The sequence below is a fragment of the Copadichromis virginalis genome, linkage group LG1, assembly GCF_057382275.1.
Source record: "Copadichromis virginalis isolate Kocher_CV1m ecotype Utaka linkage group LG1, C_Virginalis_male_GT1.1, whole genome shotgun sequence".
NCBI classification, from domain to species: Eukaryota; Metazoa; Chordata; class Actinopteri; order Cichliformes; family Cichlidae; genus Copadichromis; species Copadichromis virginalis.
Genome location: NC_140618.1, coordinates 10,205,844 through 10,224,910, shown reverse-complemented (window position 1 = coordinate 10,224,910; position 19,067 = coordinate 10,205,844). Strand labels below are relative to the sequence as shown.

General features: G+C 38.5%; 1 protein-coding gene across 4 annotated transcripts in view; it reads left to right on the top strand.

Moving 5' to 3' along the window:
* The window catches only part of chd9 (chromodomain helicase DNA binding protein 9), a 72,498-nt gene that overhangs the window by 37,527 nt on the left and 15,904 nt on the right, over positions 1-19,067 (top strand). For all 4 annotated transcript variants that reach the window (XM_085449372.1, XM_085449303.1, XM_085449497.1 and 1 more), the window contains 17 exons: positions 1,496-1,601; positions 4,861-5,007; positions 6,214-6,282; positions 6,486-6,541; positions 7,152-7,269; positions 7,617-7,703; positions 7,943-8,080; positions 9,022-9,143; positions 11,339-11,582; positions 13,364-13,540; positions 13,651-13,794; positions 15,164-15,419; positions 15,685-15,895; positions 16,909-17,104; positions 17,429-17,611; positions 18,556-18,741; positions 18,945-19,055. In XM_085449372.1, coding sequence (XP_085305498.1) covers positions 1,496-1,601; positions 4,861-5,007; positions 6,214-6,282; positions 6,486-6,541; positions 7,152-7,269; positions 7,617-7,703; positions 7,943-8,080; positions 9,022-9,143; positions 11,339-11,582; positions 13,364-13,540; positions 13,651-13,794; positions 15,164-15,419; positions 15,685-15,895; positions 16,909-17,104; positions 17,429-17,611; positions 18,556-18,741; positions 18,945-19,055 — 2,551 coding nt within the window. The remainder of the gene's footprint in view (positions 1-1,495; positions 1,602-4,860; positions 5,008-6,213; positions 6,283-6,485; positions 6,542-7,151; positions 7,270-7,616; positions 7,704-7,942; positions 8,081-9,021; positions 9,144-11,338; positions 11,583-13,363; positions 13,541-13,650; positions 13,795-15,163; positions 15,420-15,684; positions 15,896-16,908; positions 17,105-17,428; positions 17,612-18,555; positions 18,742-18,944; positions 19,056-19,067) is intronic.

Sequence of the window (19,067 nt, the reverse complement as noted above, 5' to 3'; positions counted from 1 at the left end):
AAAGTGTCAAAAATATGTTTTCGAGGAATTTTATTTTGTTTGTTTTTACTTTATTTTAACTATGAAAAAAATTGGGTTATAATGATATTTATGCACACTTACAAATATATACGAAGATAAGACTTTTAAAGAAGTCTTAAATCGGAATGAAATGATAAATCGGAAACAACAAAATTAGTGGCTTTACATATTGAAGTTGCTATCTTGACAGTTTGTTTCTTTGCTGTCCTAGTTGCACATATTTTTCCTCTCACACTCTTAACAGGTTTGAAAGCTTATAGGGAAGAAGATATATATTTCCTATCAATATCACACCAAGCCAAAGATTTACCACTTGCGGCTAGCAAGAGATTATGCATGTGGAGAAGTGTCTGCATATGTGGTTAGAGAATATATGGAGAAAGGTCACAGAAATGATATGTGACTGAAAGAGAGGAGATTAGAATATGAAATGCTGGCAAAAAATTAAAAGCTTGCATATAGTCATTCTGCAGTTTAGTGATATTTGCTGAGATGCTGAAGATATCTGGAGCTCTGGTACTATAAATGTATATTAGACCAAGGTAAGAGTTTCATCACCCACAAACTATTTTAAAGAGGAAAAAAATATTTACCAAATTAGGATCGAATGACGTTGGTGTGAATCTTCCATTTAAGGAGGAGCTTTAGTAAAGCACCGAATTCCTCTCTGTATAAACTGAGGCAGCGTCCATTGTGAGCATGTTAATACGTGCAGCCATTCTCTACAATCGTTCCACTGCTGTTATATGTATGTTGGAGTTTGACATTAAACTGCATTTATTCCTTTTGGAGTACAGTGCAGCAAATGCTTTTCTTTTTCAATGTATATGTTTGCAAGGGGCCCAATAGTTTTGGTTGTCTTTCCACCCTTCTCTTAGAAGTCATTAATGATAGCCTTTTTGTTAGAAGTAGTTCCTTATCCACCCACTTAAAAGCTGTTAAAATGTCTCACTTTAGATTTAGTTCAAAATAACCCTGTTTCTTCTGAAATAAATGTCAGTTCTTTTGAGGTGTTTTTGCTTTCTGTGATGAGCTCTTAAAAATGCATTCACTTTGCATTAATATACTCCCTAAAGTTTATGCAAGTGCAGAATTGTCAAAAACAATGAACAAGCCAAATTGCCCATGTAGAATATTTATACTTGATAAACAGCTTGTAGAATGTTTAGCAGGACTTCATACACTTGAACACGTTTATTGGGTAGATATTTTTTTTTATCATTTCATATTTAAGAACTCTAGACATGGACACATTTGTGAGATAAACAAGATTTTTAACAATGTTTTGAAAATAAATGTAGATTAATTTTACAGTGTCGAATCAAGCACGAAAAGGCAGAAAACACTAATCAGAAGCCTCTGGATTGTACCATTAGGGCATTTGTCCAGCTAAAATATGCCTAAAGCAGAGTAAAAATTGTATATTTGGTACATGTTTTTTATTGTTTTCATGGGGTCTTTTTCTCTCTCTTAGGAAAATTGTCATCAAGATTGGAAAGAAGAAAAGGCGAAAGCCCGAGTCTTCAGAGGAGTCGGATGATGACCCTCCCCCTCAACACACTTTGAAGGATGATGACTCTGTGAGTTCCAGTATAAAGTATACACAAACTTATGCAGACATACATGCACAGTACAAGCCAACAAGGAACAGGGGCTCTAATGAGACTGGGAGAAATTAGTGCATTTCATTGCCGTTTATCAAACCAAACTATGAACCTTACATATGAGACAACACTAGAATTTTAAGTTGGAACTTGGCTATATTTGACTGTGTTATTTCCCCACTTTATTCAGATTTTGTGCAGGTGTTATTGAGAGCAGACGAGAAATACGAGACTCTTTTTCTGTTAGCTTTCTGATAAAACTTAAGTGGTGTCCTCGGCCTGGCTGTTCACACTGCTGCTGAGCATTATAGAAGACTTAACAGCTTTAGTCTGATTCTGGAAGGCTCCACTCTCTGGTTCATATGGAGGTCATACAGTGGGTGGCTATCTCAAGTGCACATTCTCATCTGTGTTGATGATTGAGAAAACTGACAGCAGAGGTTTTTATCTAGGTCAGAGCATCAATGATAGAATGGCAAATTGAACTAGGTGTCACCTGAGTTTACCCTTTAGCATTTAAAACACACTTCTGGTCTGTGTGGAGCTTTTCTCACTAGTAGGTTCTGACAGATATCCAAAAGGTTATGAGTGACATGAATGAATGACTGGGGACGACACCCCACTAACTACAGTGTGTTGTATGATATAATTACGCCCGCTAAGTGGCACCCCAGGACTTAATTAAAATAGTCGGTGGATGACTCATTTATGATGATCTTGTGGAAGACGTTGAAGTAGCTTGGCCGCCGGCTGGAACAGGAGCATGATCTCCTCAGGGGCTCGCTCCTATTGTTGTGGCATGCGGCAGGTTTGAGTCTCCAGCTTCTGGTCAGTTTGGGTTTGTGAATGTGAGGGTATATCTCCACGGGAATACTGTGCTGCACACCTAATTAACTGTGGCTCAGTGGCATTTATTCCTAATTAACTACATATTATCATTAGGAGGGGCTCGTGTATTGATGCAGGATGCAGCTGCCCACGCATATGATAATTATAAAGGCTTGACAGGAAGGAATAGAAAGAAGCCGGATTTTAGAGCACTTTTTTTTCTGATTTTAAGGATATTTTTCTGGACTTTGACTTGGTTTTAGTAACGTAAGGCCAGTAATAGGTTATGTTGGGCAATGGCCTGCACAATGGAAAACTCTATATTATCATTTTGAACAGGGAAATGTATAAATGTTAAGTGCTTTTGCTAGGGCTGTTCGATATAACGATGTATATCGGATGACGATATAAAAACATCTATTGTTTCATTTTACGCTTCGTGGTGTCGCAAAATAAACTATTTATGGCAATATTTTTTCATCGTTTTGATGGTCACTGTAGTGACTATATTAATTTCTTAAAATTCTCTCTTTCTCTTTTATTTAATATAACCACACTACGGATGGACAAGCACCTGTTTTTATGTGCTGTCATTGGCAACAACGACGGTAAAATCATCGCGTGTCCGCTTGTTTATTTTCCAGGTAAACCTTTCACAATAAAGCTCAAGATCCTGTTGAGACTTTTCAAAATAAACTGAATCACATGAAAAAGTATGCAGAGTATTTATGGATGAGAAGCAAAAAAGAGCCTTCGGGTGCTAAAAAATAAACCTTAGACTCAAACATTAGAACAGGCTTTCCCCCGCAGCACGCTGTGTAATAAATACTCACAAAGAAAACGGCGGCCGTTACAACCTATGTCTAAAAATGTATAGTTTCATGCATCAGTTAAAACACTCGACTCCAGGTACACGACACCCAGCTGGAAAAACTTCAGCTACCCGAGATTCACAGCGTTTACAGAAAATGTTAAATTTTTGTGATTTGTGTCGTTATCAGGACGATAGATGTTTTATATCGGGATATGAGATTTTGGTCATATCGCACAGCCCTAGCTTTTGCCATTTGTGTTTTCAACCAGCAAGAAGAAGGATAACATCTGTGATCATAGAATATTAAAGAAAATATATTTGACAGTAGACCTGATTGTTAGCCTAATGCTTTTCTAATCTTATTCTAAATTCTAATAATAAAATGTTGGAAGTACTGGCAGGGATTTATATGAGTAAAAGCATGCTCATTAGTCACAACTTTAAAATAGTTTGTAGATTTTGTTGCTGTCTGTTTAAATCACACTAAGCGTAAATGCATGTGTAATTTGCCTTAACTAAGCAGTGGGACACTCTAGGGCTGTACGATATGACCAAAATATCATATCCCGATATAAGAAATCTATCGTCCTGATAACGATATATAAATCACAAAAATTTAACATTTTCTGTGAATCTCGGGCAGCTCGTCTTGCAGGAAGTGTTTCCAGCTGCGCGTCATGTAGCTGGAGTCGAGTGTTTTAACCGATGCATGAAACTATACATTTTTACACATAAGTTGTAAAGGCCGCCGTTTTCTTTGTATTTATTACACGGCGTTCTAACGTTTGAGTCTAAGGTTTATTTTTTTAGCACCTGGCGGCTCTTTTTTAAATTTTCATCCGTAAATAATCTGCTCTTTCACGTGATTCAGTTTATTTTGAAAAGTCTCAACAGGATCTTGAGCTTTATTGTGAAAGGTTTATGTGGAACATAAACAAGCGGACACACGATGCTGTTACCGTTGTTGTTGCTAACCACAATGCATAAAAACAGGCACTTGTCCGTCCATAGTGTGGTTATATAAAATATAAGAGAAAGAGAGAACTTTAAGTAATTAATATAGCCACTACAGTGACCATCAAAACGATGAAAAAATATTGCCGTAAACAGTTTATTTTGCGACACCACGAAACAAACGATAACGTAAAATGAAACGATAGACGTTTTTATATCGTCATCCGATATATATACATCGAACAGCCCTAGGACACTCTGAGCCTTGATAATACGTCAATCATGAACCTGATCATATAGCGTTTTTTTTCTTTGTGTTTTCTTTAGCTAAGTTTATTACCTTGCTTTGGCGACCTATGTGATGTAGTTACATTGTTGCTTTGGTTTGTAACAGGCACACTAGTTAAGAATGAAATGAGTCCATGCTCAAGATTCTGTTAGAAAACATCTGCTCAGTCTTGATCAAATCTTCAGTCTTAGAGCCATATGGGAAATTTTCATGTGAAGCAGTCATTAATTACCAATTTTATTTTGCAGTTTCAAAATTGATTAATGAAGTATTTGAGATTACTTTGTTTTGTCTTTTGTGTAAATGTGCTTCTTACTCCTTTTTTTGGCTTATATCTTATAATTTTTTAGAAGAGGCGGTCTAATCGACAGGTGAAGAGGAAGAAGTATGCTGAAGAGCTGGAGACCAGGTTGTCAGATGAAGAAGTCAAGGTTATTGTCAAAGCCAAGAAAACCAATACTGCAGCATCCAAGGAACCCGCTCTTCAGCTATTTGTAGTAAGTAATTCTGCATATAACTCTGTGGGAAACACGTTTAATTTCAGTTGTTTCAGTTATAACATAAATGGGAAAATAGAGCTTCAGTGTATTAACTGGAATCAGTGGATGTTGCATTTGTGAAAAAGATACAGTACACCCTATGATTGACTAGCTGGTAGAACCATCTTTAGCAGCAATAACTTGAAGTAACTTATTTTCTGCATGGTTTTATCAGGTTTGTGGGAATTTGTTTATGCACAGCTATCTTAAGGTCCCGCCACAGTATTTGAATTGGGTTAAAGTCTGTACTGAGCAACTGCAACAACTTGGTTCTTTTCCAGTTACTCTATTGTAAAGTTGCTGGTGTGTTTGGGATCATGGTCCAATGACCCATTTTAGACCAAGATTTTAACTGTTGGGCAGATGGTCTAACATTTGGCACTAGAATACTTTGGTATACAGGGGAGTTTGTGGTCGACTTGGTGACTGCATGGTGCTCATGTCCTGTGGCCTTAAAACAAGCCCAAATAATTGTCCCTCCAACTTGCTCTTAACAGTTGGTATGAGGTGTTTGTGCTGATATGCTGTTTGATTTTTGTCAACCATGGTGCTTTGGTCTATGACCAAACCTCTCCACTTTGGTCTTGTCTCTCTTTTTCACATGTATTAAGAGTTTTGACTTGAAAAGAAATAGAATTGTTTGTGGAAATAATGCACATAAACATTGTTGGGAAGATCTTATTTTTGTACCATAAAAGAACACAAACACACTCAGTAAAAAAACAAAACGAAACAAAAAACAATAGGACTGCTTGCTCTGCTGAATAGCCTGTTCTTTTCAACAACACACTGTGACGTACAAACCAGGACCCCTGCAGTAAGGCTTTTAAAAAGAAGAAGGATAATATTCACTGTCCTTTTTTTATGATTTAGATGCAACAGCACAGAAGTCAGAAAGGGCCACAGAAACATTTTAATGCTTAAAAATAAAATTAGTTGTCCTCTAATTTCTGTTGTCTAAAACTGTTTTTTTTCAGTTCTGGGATATTTTTATGTAATGCAGAATCACAAATTTGACAAAGGAATTTATGATGTGTAAAGCGTAAGAGAGCATCTGGTGTTTGTTTTTGTTATCATATTATGAAGACATTTATGCAACTTAATGCTCTGGGGTGACTGTTATGAATTTATCAGTTGACATTAACCATATCATGTTCTCTCTAGGAGAATCCCAGTGAAGAGGATGCTGCTGTTGTTGACAAAATCATGTCTTCTCGTATTGCTAAGAAGGAGGTAAATATTTAATTTGTTGTTTTGCCTTATTTTTTAACCATTGCACAGTTGTGATAAAAGCTTCTCTTGCAAATTTTTAGCTTAATAGATTTTTGGGACTATGTATTGAGTTGTATTATGTTTTTTTTCCCCCTTATTATAGCACTAAAACTAAATGAAAGCATTGCTTCTCATTGTTATGTTTTTGCATTCTTTTTCTTTAGGTCTCTCCAGGAGTGGTCATTGAGGTGGAAGAGTTTTTTGTAAAATACAAAAACTAGTAAGTTATTCATATGTAGTTTCTGGGTGGTTAGTGGCAAATATGTTTTTGTCTATAGATATATCTATAGAGACAGAGGCAACATGAAAGCTAGAGGATGTAATTAAGAACTTTTGACATTTCAAATGTCAGTACATCACAGGCATGCATGGGACAACTTTTAGTATTGTCGTGTCCTCAATGTTATGATGACTGTTTTTTCTGTTAATAAAGAAGAATACAAATTCTAGCGTATTCACACACCAAATTATCAGTTTTAATGTTTTGGAAATTAAGATTTAAGTGTCATACTCAGCTTCCCAGAATTTTTTTTTGTGTGTGGCAGATAATCTGTCATCAGCCAGATCACATCCATCATTTCACAGCCAAATGATAACGAGGATGGAAATATGAATGTGAAAACACTTTAATATTTCTAAACAAATATGACTGAGAACAGCATGCCAGTGGATACTGTGACCACATCTGCAATCTGTGATCACACCTGCTGGCCTCAGCAATTCCCCCAGATGCTGTTTAGGTGATTGCAAGAGTCCCTTACCTTACTGATCTTGTGTGTGTGTGTGTGTGTGTGTGTGTGTGTGTGTGTGTGTGTGTGTGTGTGTGTCAGCTCCTACCTACACTGTGAGTGGGCCACAGAACAGCAGCTGGAGAAGGACAAGAGGATTCAGCAGAAGATCAAACGCTTCAAGATGAAACAGGCACAGAGGGCACTCTTCTTTGCAGATGTAAGGATGTGCGACTGGTTTGTGTCTGGGGACGTACTGTACTACCCGTGTCGACACAAATATTTGGTTATTATTTATTTATTTTTATTTATTTTTGGGGGGGGGGGTCTTTTTGTCGAGGACATTTCTATAAGTGGGTGTGCGTGTCTCCACAATTTGGTGTGTCTTTTAGGATGCAACTGCACGTTCAGTACACATCTGCGTGCATATATTTGAGTCTCTTTACTCACTCATTTGATACAATATAATGTTTATCTCAGTTTCCAGATGGTGAGTGGGCACTTTGGTTTATTCCCTTTATTTAATCTTTTTCATTTCCTTTTGTGTTTTCCTTCTGTCTCGCTCAGATGGAAGAGGAGCCATTTAACCCTGACTATGTAGAAGTAGATAGAGTGCTGGAGGTGTCATATTGCGAGGACAAAGATACAAGAGAGGTAAGCGAATCCTTTTTCATTTCATCACATACGTGAGTTCTGTATTTGTGTAAGTTCCTGAACGGTTTTCTTGGTTTTGTTCCTTTCAAAAGATTCTCCACTCTAGCAATGTCTTTGTATCTCAGAAATGCCCAAGGCCATCCTAATGGGCTTCCTTGCAGCCTTTGTTAATATTGTAAAAGCAAAGCTTGGCCTCACTCTAGTCTTTTTCAGTGCTAATCCTCCTCTGCTTGTTACAGGAAGTGGTGTACTACCTGGTGAAGTGGTGCTCTCTGCCTTATGAAGACAGCACCTGGGAGCTGAAGGACGATGTAGATCAGAGCAAGATTGAGGAGTTTGAGCAGCTGCAGGCAGCCAAGCCAGACTCACGCAGGGTGGTAAGTTGTGCCTGCCAGCCTTCTTCAGTTATCGCTGTATTTCCATGTTTCTTTATCACTCTTGCGCATGTGCGTGTACACACATATTACAGTGATCTAAATAAGACAACACTCACACAGGGGTATGAGCGAGCTTGAAAGACAAACCCCTGCTGTCAGTCACTTCAACATCAGTGAATGATGTTTTTATTGGAAAGGTAAAACTAGGAAAACATTTTCTATTGAAGATTCACAAGACGTACTGAACAGACGGAAGTCAAAATTAGGAGAAACGAAATAGACGAATCTTCAAAGAGAACAATGTTTTTTTGTTTTTGTTTTTTATCATACTCTATAGTTCCCCTTTATTGAGAAACAAACTGTTGTATTTATAACTAGACTACACAGAGATCAGTCGTGTAACTTGTACTATGAAGACTGACAGTTTTTGTTTCAGGTTATCTTTCGTCTTTTATTTCCCTGTCCACTACAATAGTTCACACTTTGCATACCTGTGGTTGTAACAATAGGTCAGTTTTTACACCTCTACACCTGTGTGTATATCTTTTTGCGTGCAATGTTACCATATAGGTTTGCAGATGCAGAAAGGTTGGCGTGCTGGAGATTTTGTTTTTATATTGCATGTATGTCACACTGCTGGATTTCCTTATTTTTTATATATTCTAAACCATTGTCATTCTCCAGTTTGCTTGAATAACCAACATTTTGCTTATGAACACTAATGCTAGCTCCACATCCAATTTACTATTGTATAAGTTACAGATCCTTTAGCCTATCTCGGCTATAGTACACCCTGGATGGGGTGCCAGTCAATTGTACGGTCATAATGCTAACATTATGTATAAGAAATTGTGTCATGCATTTGTAATATTTACGTTCTATGGAAAAGTGTTCATCAAAAATGTAAAGTTAACTTCCAATCTGCCATATATGTCACTTAGGAGCGTCCTCCTGCCAATCTGTGGAAGAAGAGGGAACAATCGAGGCAATACAGGAATGGCAACAGCCTCAGGGACTACCAGCTAGAAGGAGTCAACTGGCTTCTTTTCAACTGGTACAACAGGTTAGTTTTAAGCACTGTGAGTATGCATACCTGTAAAAAATCTGCAGCTATTGTGAAAAACCCAAATAGCTTTTAACTGGTATCACAGTACAGAAATTATGCCATCATGTAGTTTTTGTAGTTGTCAGCTGGATATCCATGATGTTAATCTCCCACTCAGCCACACCCCAGAGATGCTCTATTGGGTTGCAATATCACAGCCCAATAGAAAACCTGGAGAGCATTTCATTCCATTGAAGTCATTGCCGTGTTAAAGAAACCTGTTTGATAAGATTTGACATGATTTAACAAGATCCAAGCCAACATGAGCGAAATATGCTCTCTTTTCCAAGTCCCTGTTAATATTCTTGCTGTAGCATTTTGGATCAGCTGAAGGCTTTTCAAGGAGTTTTAGGAGGGCCTACTAATACTGAATTACAATAGTCCAGTCTAGAAGTAATAAATGCATGAACTAGTTTTTCAGCATCACTCTGAAACAGGGTATTTCCAATTTTAGAGAGAGTGCACAAATATAATAAAGTACTCCTACGTATTGTTTGTTATGCACATTAAATGGTCAAAAATGGCTCCAAGATTCTTCACAGTGTTACTGGAGGCCAAGGTAATGACATCCAGAGTAAGCATTTGGTTAGATAACACGTTTCTAAGATTTTTGGGGCGAGTACAATAACCTCAGTTTTATCTGAATTTAGAAGCAGAAAATTTGAAAATCATCCAGGTCTTTAAGTCTTTAAGGCATTCCTGCAGTTTAACTAATTGGTGTGTGCTATCTTGCTTAATGGATAATGTTGGGTATTACCTGCAAAGCAATAAAAATGTATGCTATGATACATGATATTGCCTAAGGGAAGCATATATAATGTAAAAGGAATTGACCCTAGCACGTGACTCTGTGGAACTCCATAATTAACCTATGATGTTTGAAGAGGACTCTCCATTTACATGAACAAATTGGAGTCTATTTCATAGATATGATTCAAACCAAAAGCAGTCAACTGTATGACGCGTTGCACAGAGCCCCCCACACACGCTTCTTTTTAATTTAAGTGAGATCAAATTTAATTATGGAACCATTGTTTTATAAAAATAAAGGCATATAATTTCATACACATCACAAATTGCAGTGGTTATGTAATGTGCCCTAATTTCATAAAGGTAATAATATTTTGTTTTTTATACTTCAGAGATGTGCTTATCCAATTCTGTGGTCTCTTTTGGGGATAATATGTAGTGTTGCTAATCTGTTTAGCGTTGTACAAAGAGGTTTGTTTGTTGTTTTCTTTGCTCTATTTGTATCAGTGCAAATTGGATTAATAACAGAAACGTCCATCAGTTCAGGATACTGTAGTATATTTGATTTATTTTACATACATTTTGTGTTTCAAGAAGAGGTCTTTTGGGTGTATTGGCATTGCAGATAATAAATAATGAATGATTTATCTTGCTTTGAATCCTGCGTGTGTGGGACCATCTTGTGTTTTTCTGTATTCACATTATTTGTTTAGGCCTGTGAGGGTAGTCAAATTTCCTGTCAAGGTGCATACTGTTGCGACATTTGCTTTTCTTCGCCTACAATCTCAAAAGATGTGCTGCACAGTACATCTGCTGAACACAGTGTCAGTGCGCTTGCATTAACCCTGGGAATTGGTTTTGTTATGTGTGAGCATGCAGGAGTTTGTGTATGCCTACGCAGAGAGATTCATCAAAAGTAGAGAGCTGCTTAAGAGGCCAGTGGGAATATCTGCACGTTGCAATTAGCATCAAGACATAATACCCCCACCCACTGGACAGCTGAATAAATGGTTAGCTGGAGTACACCACGCAGCAGAGGCAGTTGCATTTACCATTGTGTGCTGTATGATATCTTGGGACTATTATTACTGCTGATTATCTTGTTTTCACTGTTTTTTGTTTGGTTTTTATTGTCACCGGAGTTCTGCATTTTCCTTTCATTTTCTTGCTCTTCCTCTTTTCACCTATTCCCCTGGCCATCTGTACACATTTTGTATATTGTTAGAAGAGAAGAATTTCTCATAATATACACCATGCTGTGTTTGTGATAAAATTGCATACAGTACTTAGATTCAAAACATTTGCACCCCCCCACACACCTACTTTACTTTTTGTACAAAGCAAGGAATTTATTTTCTCCTGCTTTCTTTTTGTCCTAAATCCACTGTGTTTTCTTTTCTAAGACGGAACTGCATCCTGGCAGATGAGATGGGCCTAGGGAAAACAATACAGTCCATCACTTTCCTAGAAGAAATCCATCGCGTTGGAATCCAAGCGCCCTTTCTCATAATTGCCCCACTCTCCACCATCACCAACTGGGAGCGGGAGTTCCGTACCTGGACCCACCTCAATGTCATCGTTTACCATGGAAGCATGGTCAGCAGGCAGATGCTCCAGCAGTATGAGATGTATTTCAGGGATGCACAGGTAAATGAATATATCAAGTGCAGAAAATAATACATTTTAAAATGAGTACAGCAGATTCAACACAAGAATTCACAATTATTGCTCTTGAGTACAGTAGTTCTTATTTTACAAGTACCAGTGTTATTCTGTCACACAATCAAGAGAATAATATAGAAAGGAGCCCTTTAAGAAGCTGAAATGTGCTATGTATTACTTGCATCCTTTCATATAGTTTTGGCCAATGTGTAGTAGGTACCGTAATATGATTGTATATCACCACGCTGGCTGTTTTTGGCTATGAGAAGACTTAAGGACCTATAAAGGAATCAGCTCTGGATGCACAGGGGTACTCCCAGCTTGTTTCTCTTACCAACCACATAGAGAAATGTAAGGATTTGGAGGTCTTTTAGTTCATTTTAATATATATACCTAATTTTTCCTTTTTAAAAACAGGCAAGCAGAACTCAATTCTGCTGTGCTTACCTTTTAAGAGTGAAAGGCTGTGATTCACTTAGATTAAAGTAATCACAGTGCTTTTTAAAAAACAGCAGCACTGTGTCAGTAACATGAAATCCTATGAGTAGTGTAATGATAGGTTTCAAAGCAGGAGGCCTTCTTATAACAATAGGAGTCGGATATTGAAAAGCCAGGAAAACCGTGATTGTGTGTGCAACACAAACGCCAGTTACCCTTTACAGTCCTATAGCTAGTGCAGCAACCTCATTTAACATCATGTTTTTCAAGGAAAACTCATCTGCTGTAAGACAGGAACAAACAACAGTTCAAGCACAGTGGATTTCTGTGCTTGGTGCAAGTTGTTTGTAAGGTTTGTGTCAAGGCTGTGTTCAGAATCGCTTGAAAAGGTATCACTTTGTAGCTGTATTGATTTTTGTCAGCCTGTATAAAATATAAATCTATAAACAGCTTGGGTTTGCTCAGAGAGAGATAGCGTTTCAACAAATATCTGGTTTATAATACTAAGATATGCATATAGCAAGAATCCAAATAGGGCCCGTGCCTGACAATATGTAGGCTGCTAGGTAGTTAGTGAGCCTTGAACAGAAGCTTTATGTGGTTGGCAGGCCATGTGATGTGTCACAGCAGGCAGTTAGGACCTTTTAGTATTCTGACGAACCGTAGGAGGAATCTAAGGCGAGAGGAGAACAGAGTGGAGCCGCCACCAGCCTGTCTCCCAGGCAGCCTGTGATGTCATAGCAGCCCCCACGGGGAGATCTCTGTCATCGCTGCTCAGGCATATCAGAGTGGCTGACTCCTCAACAGCAGCCTGTTGGCTGGCTGGCTGTGGGAGGGGGTTACTGGATAACTGAGTATCCCTTGAGGACTGTTGTCAAGGCAATGGATACAAATGGAGGGGCGGGGGAAAGCAACGCTTCCCCAGACAAACAAACAAATAAACAAATAATAAATACTCACTGGCAGGTGCTTGTGTACTGGATATGCTGTAGATAGCCTCCTAACCATAATGTATGTTTTTTGATGTTTGAGAAGTCTAAATAAAGGAAACCCTGTGTTTGCTGTCAACAGCTAAAAAGGTTGCAAATATGTAGGTTTCTAATGTCAACACAGAAAAGGACAAGCTTTGTCAGAAGAACTATGTACCTTTCATGTGCATCTGTTTATAGCACTTTTTCCAGTACATTTTTTTTCAGATTCAGTGCTTGTGTAAATAGAAAACAACATTGTTTTAATCACATAACACATTGAGCATACTTCAGCTAATAAAATACGATATTTTAACTAAACGGATGAAATATGTACACTTCTCCCCTTTTTGTCTTCAGGGTCGTATCATACGTGGTGCCTACAGGTTTCAGGCTGTTATTACCACATTTGAGATGATTCTTGGAGGCTGTCCCGAACTCAATGCCATAGAGTGGCGCTGCGTTATTATTGATGAGGCCCATCGTCTCAAGAACAAGAACTGCAAGCTGCTAGAGGGATTCAAGCTCATGAACCTGGTAGATAAATCATGAGCTTAGAGAAAATTATTACACATTGTCCGAATTTTATTCAGAAATGCCAATTGAAGCAATTTTCACTTTACATTTAAACTCTTGTCCTCTTCAAGGAACACAAGGTCCTGCTGACAGGTACTCCTCTCCAGAATACAGTGGAAGAGCTCTTCAGCCTGCTTCACTTTCTGGAGCCGGCACGCTTCCCTTCTGAAAACACCTTCATGCAGGAGTTTGGAGACCTTAAGACTGAAGAGCAGGTGAGCTTAGATATGTGCACATTCTGTCTCAAGAGTTTTATTCTCCATGACAAAAATACACCTTAGAGAAAAACTGCATCAATGTGTGTTGTGTTGTTGTGCTTTTATGGCTCCACACAGCACCTTAATATTTGCAGAATCTAAAAGAGATCTTTCTTTTCAGTGTTGGTTTCAGTATTTTTTTATGAATGGGCAGCCAAATTTCAAACACACTGCTCATCAGTGAAGATACTGTTGAACTGGAGCCTATTCTAACTAGGGCACAGTCATAAAACGCACACATCCAACACATGATGAATAATAACAATTGATAACAGGTATTGCACTGCTCAGTGCTGGACTATGTGACAGTTTCGCATTTCCTGCTACATACTGCTGTTTGGCATTTCATTTTTAGTCAGTGTTACCAAAGAGGTGTTCAATGGAAGGCTGCTGAAAACATCTCAATGTCAGGAGTGTGGAAGTGTGGAGCAGCCAGTGTTCAACACATGGAACTAAATTTAGAAATGTGTAATTCTTTTCATAGTAAAAGCTGCTGGTGCTGTTAGGAGACTTATTTTCTCCACACAGCATAACTGATATTAAATGAAGTCCTGCACAGGGTGTGTAATAAAAAAAGCACTTTGTAAAGCTGGCCCAGTCCTTGGAGTGTAATAGTATCTACACCGTGATGCTGCACTACAGCACAAATTCATGATTTGTGAGATGTAGGTCTTCATAAGATGAAGGAAAAATTACTAGACATACATATGAGATGGCCTAGATTATACCTCTTTGGCAAGCTACAATAATAATGATAATATGTAGAAGGTGACTCTGTAATATAAAATACTGTGCTTGGATCAGCTTTACTCTTCAGCGACTTCTGCTTTAAGAGTGAAATTGTATGTGTTACTATGGTTGCGCTTAACACCAAATGATGCAAATAGTTTCCCCACTGTGGCATTTCTTAACAGTAGCTGGAAATGAAAATAATTTTGCAGTCAACTGCTGAGCTAACACCGAGTTACACTTCTAGCCAGTGATTATTTACATAATGTATGTTATCTACTTTTAGTGGTTCTTTGCATCACCCGCTATACTTGTGAAATACACATTTCCATGTGTAATGATACGTGTCTGTCTATGATATGGAACAGAAATTGAATTTCTTCATTTTTTGCTGCTCTGTAACTTTTAAAATACACTTATTAAATGCAATAAATCTAAATTTGAAAATGGAAATTTGATGACTTGGATAATACTGTTCGTTATAACCCAACACAGCTACAGTTGTATCCTTTTCAAACATACAATTTTTAGACCCCAAACAAGTGCAGCATAGAAGCAGCTGCCAAAGGTGAGTTCAAACTGTCTCTGTGACCCACAGGTGCAAAAGCTTCAGGGTATCCTGAAGCCTATGATGCTGCGTCGTTTGAAAGAAGATGTGGAGAAGAAGTTGGCTCCGAAAGAGGAAACCATCATTGAAGTTGAGCTCACCAACATTCAGAAGAAATACTACCGTGCCATCCTAGAGAAGAATTTTTCTTTCCTGGCTAAAGGAGCTGGCCCGGCAAATATGCCCAACCTGGTCAACACTATGATGGAGCTAAGAAAGTGTTGCAACCACCCCTACCTAATCAAAGGTAGGACAGCGCTGAAAGCTTAAATAAAGAAGTTCTGTAATAACTGCAAACTAACAGCTTTTGTTCTCACCTTCTAGAGCTAACAGCCAAATTTAGCCAATTTACTTTCTTTCTGTAATCTGCTTTTTTATGGTACACAAGTACCATTGTTTCTCATATAATTATGCTCTTAAATATCAGTCATTGAATCGAAATCCGGCTTTAAATAAAATAATTAATTTTGACAATACTTTTTTTTAATGCGCCCATGTCTTTGCTATGACAGGAGCAGAGGAAAAGATCCTAGAAGACTTCAGGGAAGTGCACAGCCCTACTGCCCTAGACTTTCACCTACAGGCTATGGTGCAGTCTGCTGGGAAGCTCGTCCTCATTGACAAATTGCTGCCTAAAATGAAGGCAGGAGGGCACAAGGTGCTCATCTTCTCCCAAATGGTCCGCTGTCTGGACATCTTGGAAGACTACCTCATTCAGAGAAGGTAACAGGATGTAACTAGACAAACTGTAGTCCTGCAGTTCAAATGTGATATCACCCTTACTCGCTTACCTTTGACCTCGTTCTATCCAGTCTGATAGTAAGGAAGCACCATATCTGTTGTACACAACCAAACAAGGTTTTAGTTGTACACTTAGTAGTAGTTTTAAATGTTCCTTTCTACCTGCATTGTTTAAATTTCTAATTTCCTTTATGTTCAAAGAGATGTCAAATTATCACACCAAACTGCCAGGCACTTTACACGACAGCCTGCTATTTTAATCTTCTCTTTAGCATTTGTAACTTGATAATGTCTCAGTTCCATCACAGGGTTTTAGGTTTAAATTTCAGAGTGCAATACACGGAGCTATTTCAATCAGTATACGTGAATTATTTTTTTTTCTCTTTCATCAAAGATATAAAGCTAATGTGTACAAACTAAGTTCCAGCTAAAGCCCTTCACTGTCCTGTTCTAGCTCTTCCTTTCTCTTTCTCTTCTTTCTTTCTGCTGGCTGCCCACCAGAAGCTAGAACAAACCTCAAGCTATTGTAAACATGTGAGGTGCTGTGCAACACAGACCTCAGACAGGGTTCAGCAGTAGGTTACAAAAGCCCTCAGGGCTCCATCATATTAGACAAGTGGGAGATTCTGAGGTTTCTCTTGAGTGGAAGTGGATAACCCCAGGAAGAGCAAGGGGTAGGATTGTAGGAGGGGATGATTGTGGACTCGAGGATGAAAGAGCATACTCACCTCTTGTAGAAATAGTTTTATATTTCTCGGGTTAAGAAAAAGGGAATACAAAACAAAACAAGAATACTTGATAGTGTGAAGACCATAAGTACTGTGGTCTTGTTTTGAGTATGGATAAATTAATATGGCTGTCAAAGAATAACGCCCACATTTTGGTGTTTGATTAGATAAGCACTATACCTGGATCCCATGTACAAGAACTCAGAATAAACTATTTAAAAAGGTATTGTACAAACATTCATCATATTTATTTCATTTATGTTGCAGGTATCTGTACGAGCGTATTGATGGACGGGTTCGTGGAAATCTGCGACAGGCTGCCATCGACCGCTTCAGTAAGCCTGACTCAGATCGCTTTGTTTTCCTTCTGTGTACAAGAGCTGGTGGGCTGGGAATCAACCTCACAGCAGCAGACACCTGCATCATCTTCGACTCTGACTGGAACCCACAAAACGACCTGCAGGTAGGACTCAGCAGTGGGTTCAGCGAAATGCTGTAGACTTTGTTTTATTGCTGTTTCGAGAAAGTGGCATACTAACAGTTATCTGAGATCTGCTCGTGCAATTAATAGGCAGCAAAACTAGCCACCATGGGAAGTGCATTACACTGTGTCTAGTAAAAAGTACATGTTGTGAATGCTCAGTCATTCCACAAACAACTTACATGTTATTTGTTGAATCTCATTTTAATGAGTCATTTAAGAAGAGCAGTCTGTCAAACCAATGTGTAGATATTAAAACAAATTATATGCTCGGTGCAGTTTCCTCAGTTTTTGTATACTTTACAGGCCCAGGCTCGCTGCCATCGCATCGGTCAGAACAAGGCAGTGAAGGTGTACCGTTTGATCACCAGGAACTCATATGAGCGAGAAATGTTTGATCGCGCCAGCCTCAAGTTGGGTTTGGATAAAGCAGTGTTGCAGAGCATGAGTGGCCGAGATAACAGCCTGGGAGGAGGCACTGGGGGAGGGGTAAGTTTGAGAATTGTCCATACGGTCTGGAATAGAAATGAGTAGTTAAATCTTGAAATCTTGTAAATTAGAAACCATCTTGCAGAATTACACGAGCCCCAGCGCCAATGACTAATGCCTCATATGGGGAGATGCAAATAAATTATAATAACATGTTTTTTGTTTTTTGATCGAAGTGTTCTGTTTATTGTTAACGAACAGTACACCGTCCACTCTCTTCTCCAGCTTTGCCATCTTAAACTCTGAAAAGCTGGATATGAAACAAGTTAATGATCTCCTGAAAATTATTACATTTATAAAAGACAAGAGATCAATGCTGCATTTCTTTCAGCTGCCATTCCAGTAACATAAAAGTTTTGACATACATACCCGGGATACTGAATTACATTAGGAGGACACTGTAGCAAATGTGAAATGACACTAAGCCAATTTTTTCTTGTCAAGCCAACAAAAAAATAAAAACTAAAACGTGAAGGTCACTCTTAAAATTTCCACTTGAAGTGTAACCGATCCTGTTAGTCTAATCTGTTTGTGAGGGAGTGTGTCAACACTGTGAGGTGTGTAGGTGGATGCTTAGCTGCAGTTTGTGTCCCCTGGGAGTTATATGAACAGTAAGGAGGATGTATTAGCAGTTTTCTACATCTGGTTTGACTGAACATATCTGCATACTAAACAAATGCCGGGGTTGGATATATAGCTGCTAATTTTGTGATTTTAATAATTCGGCACGCTTTTTGTCGCTCTATCTGTGTGCCTGCATTTAGTGTGCTATTTCTGTCAACTGGAGATTTGATCAACTCATGCATTATGTAGTGCCATTCCTCCTGTGGTTCCATTTCACACCTGAAGTCTATTTTGTAGACTTCAGGTCTATTATCATGTAATTATAACAGTGTTATAGTTTCATGACTTTAATGTGATTTTTTTTTTTCTTTACCTTACAGGCTGTGCAGCAGCAGCTGTCCAAAAAGGCGATTGAAGATCTGTTGCGACGTGGGGCCTACGGGGCAATCATGGATGAGGAGGATGAAGGGGCCAAATTCTGTGAGGAGGACATTGACCAGATCCTGCAGCGCAGGACAAAGACCATTACCATTGAGTCTGAGGGACGAGGATCCACTTTTGCCAAGGTAAAAAACAAGAAATCTGATAAATAGAACTCGTTAAGTACAAATGATTTAACATCAGCTTTATCGCCTTTTGTGTACATGAGTGTGGAGATTGCATATCGCTGGCTATTTAAAATTCTCAACCTGTGCCCATTCCTGACTCAGGGATACGGGGAAAAACAAATATGATTATAACTTAATGTGATTCTGATGTCTGCTTTCAGGCCAGTTTTGTAGCATCTGGAAACCGTACAGACATCTCCCTGGATGACCCTAATTTCTGGGACAAGTGGGCCAAAAAGGCTGACATTGATATGGATATGGTCAATGGCAGAGTGAGTACCAGA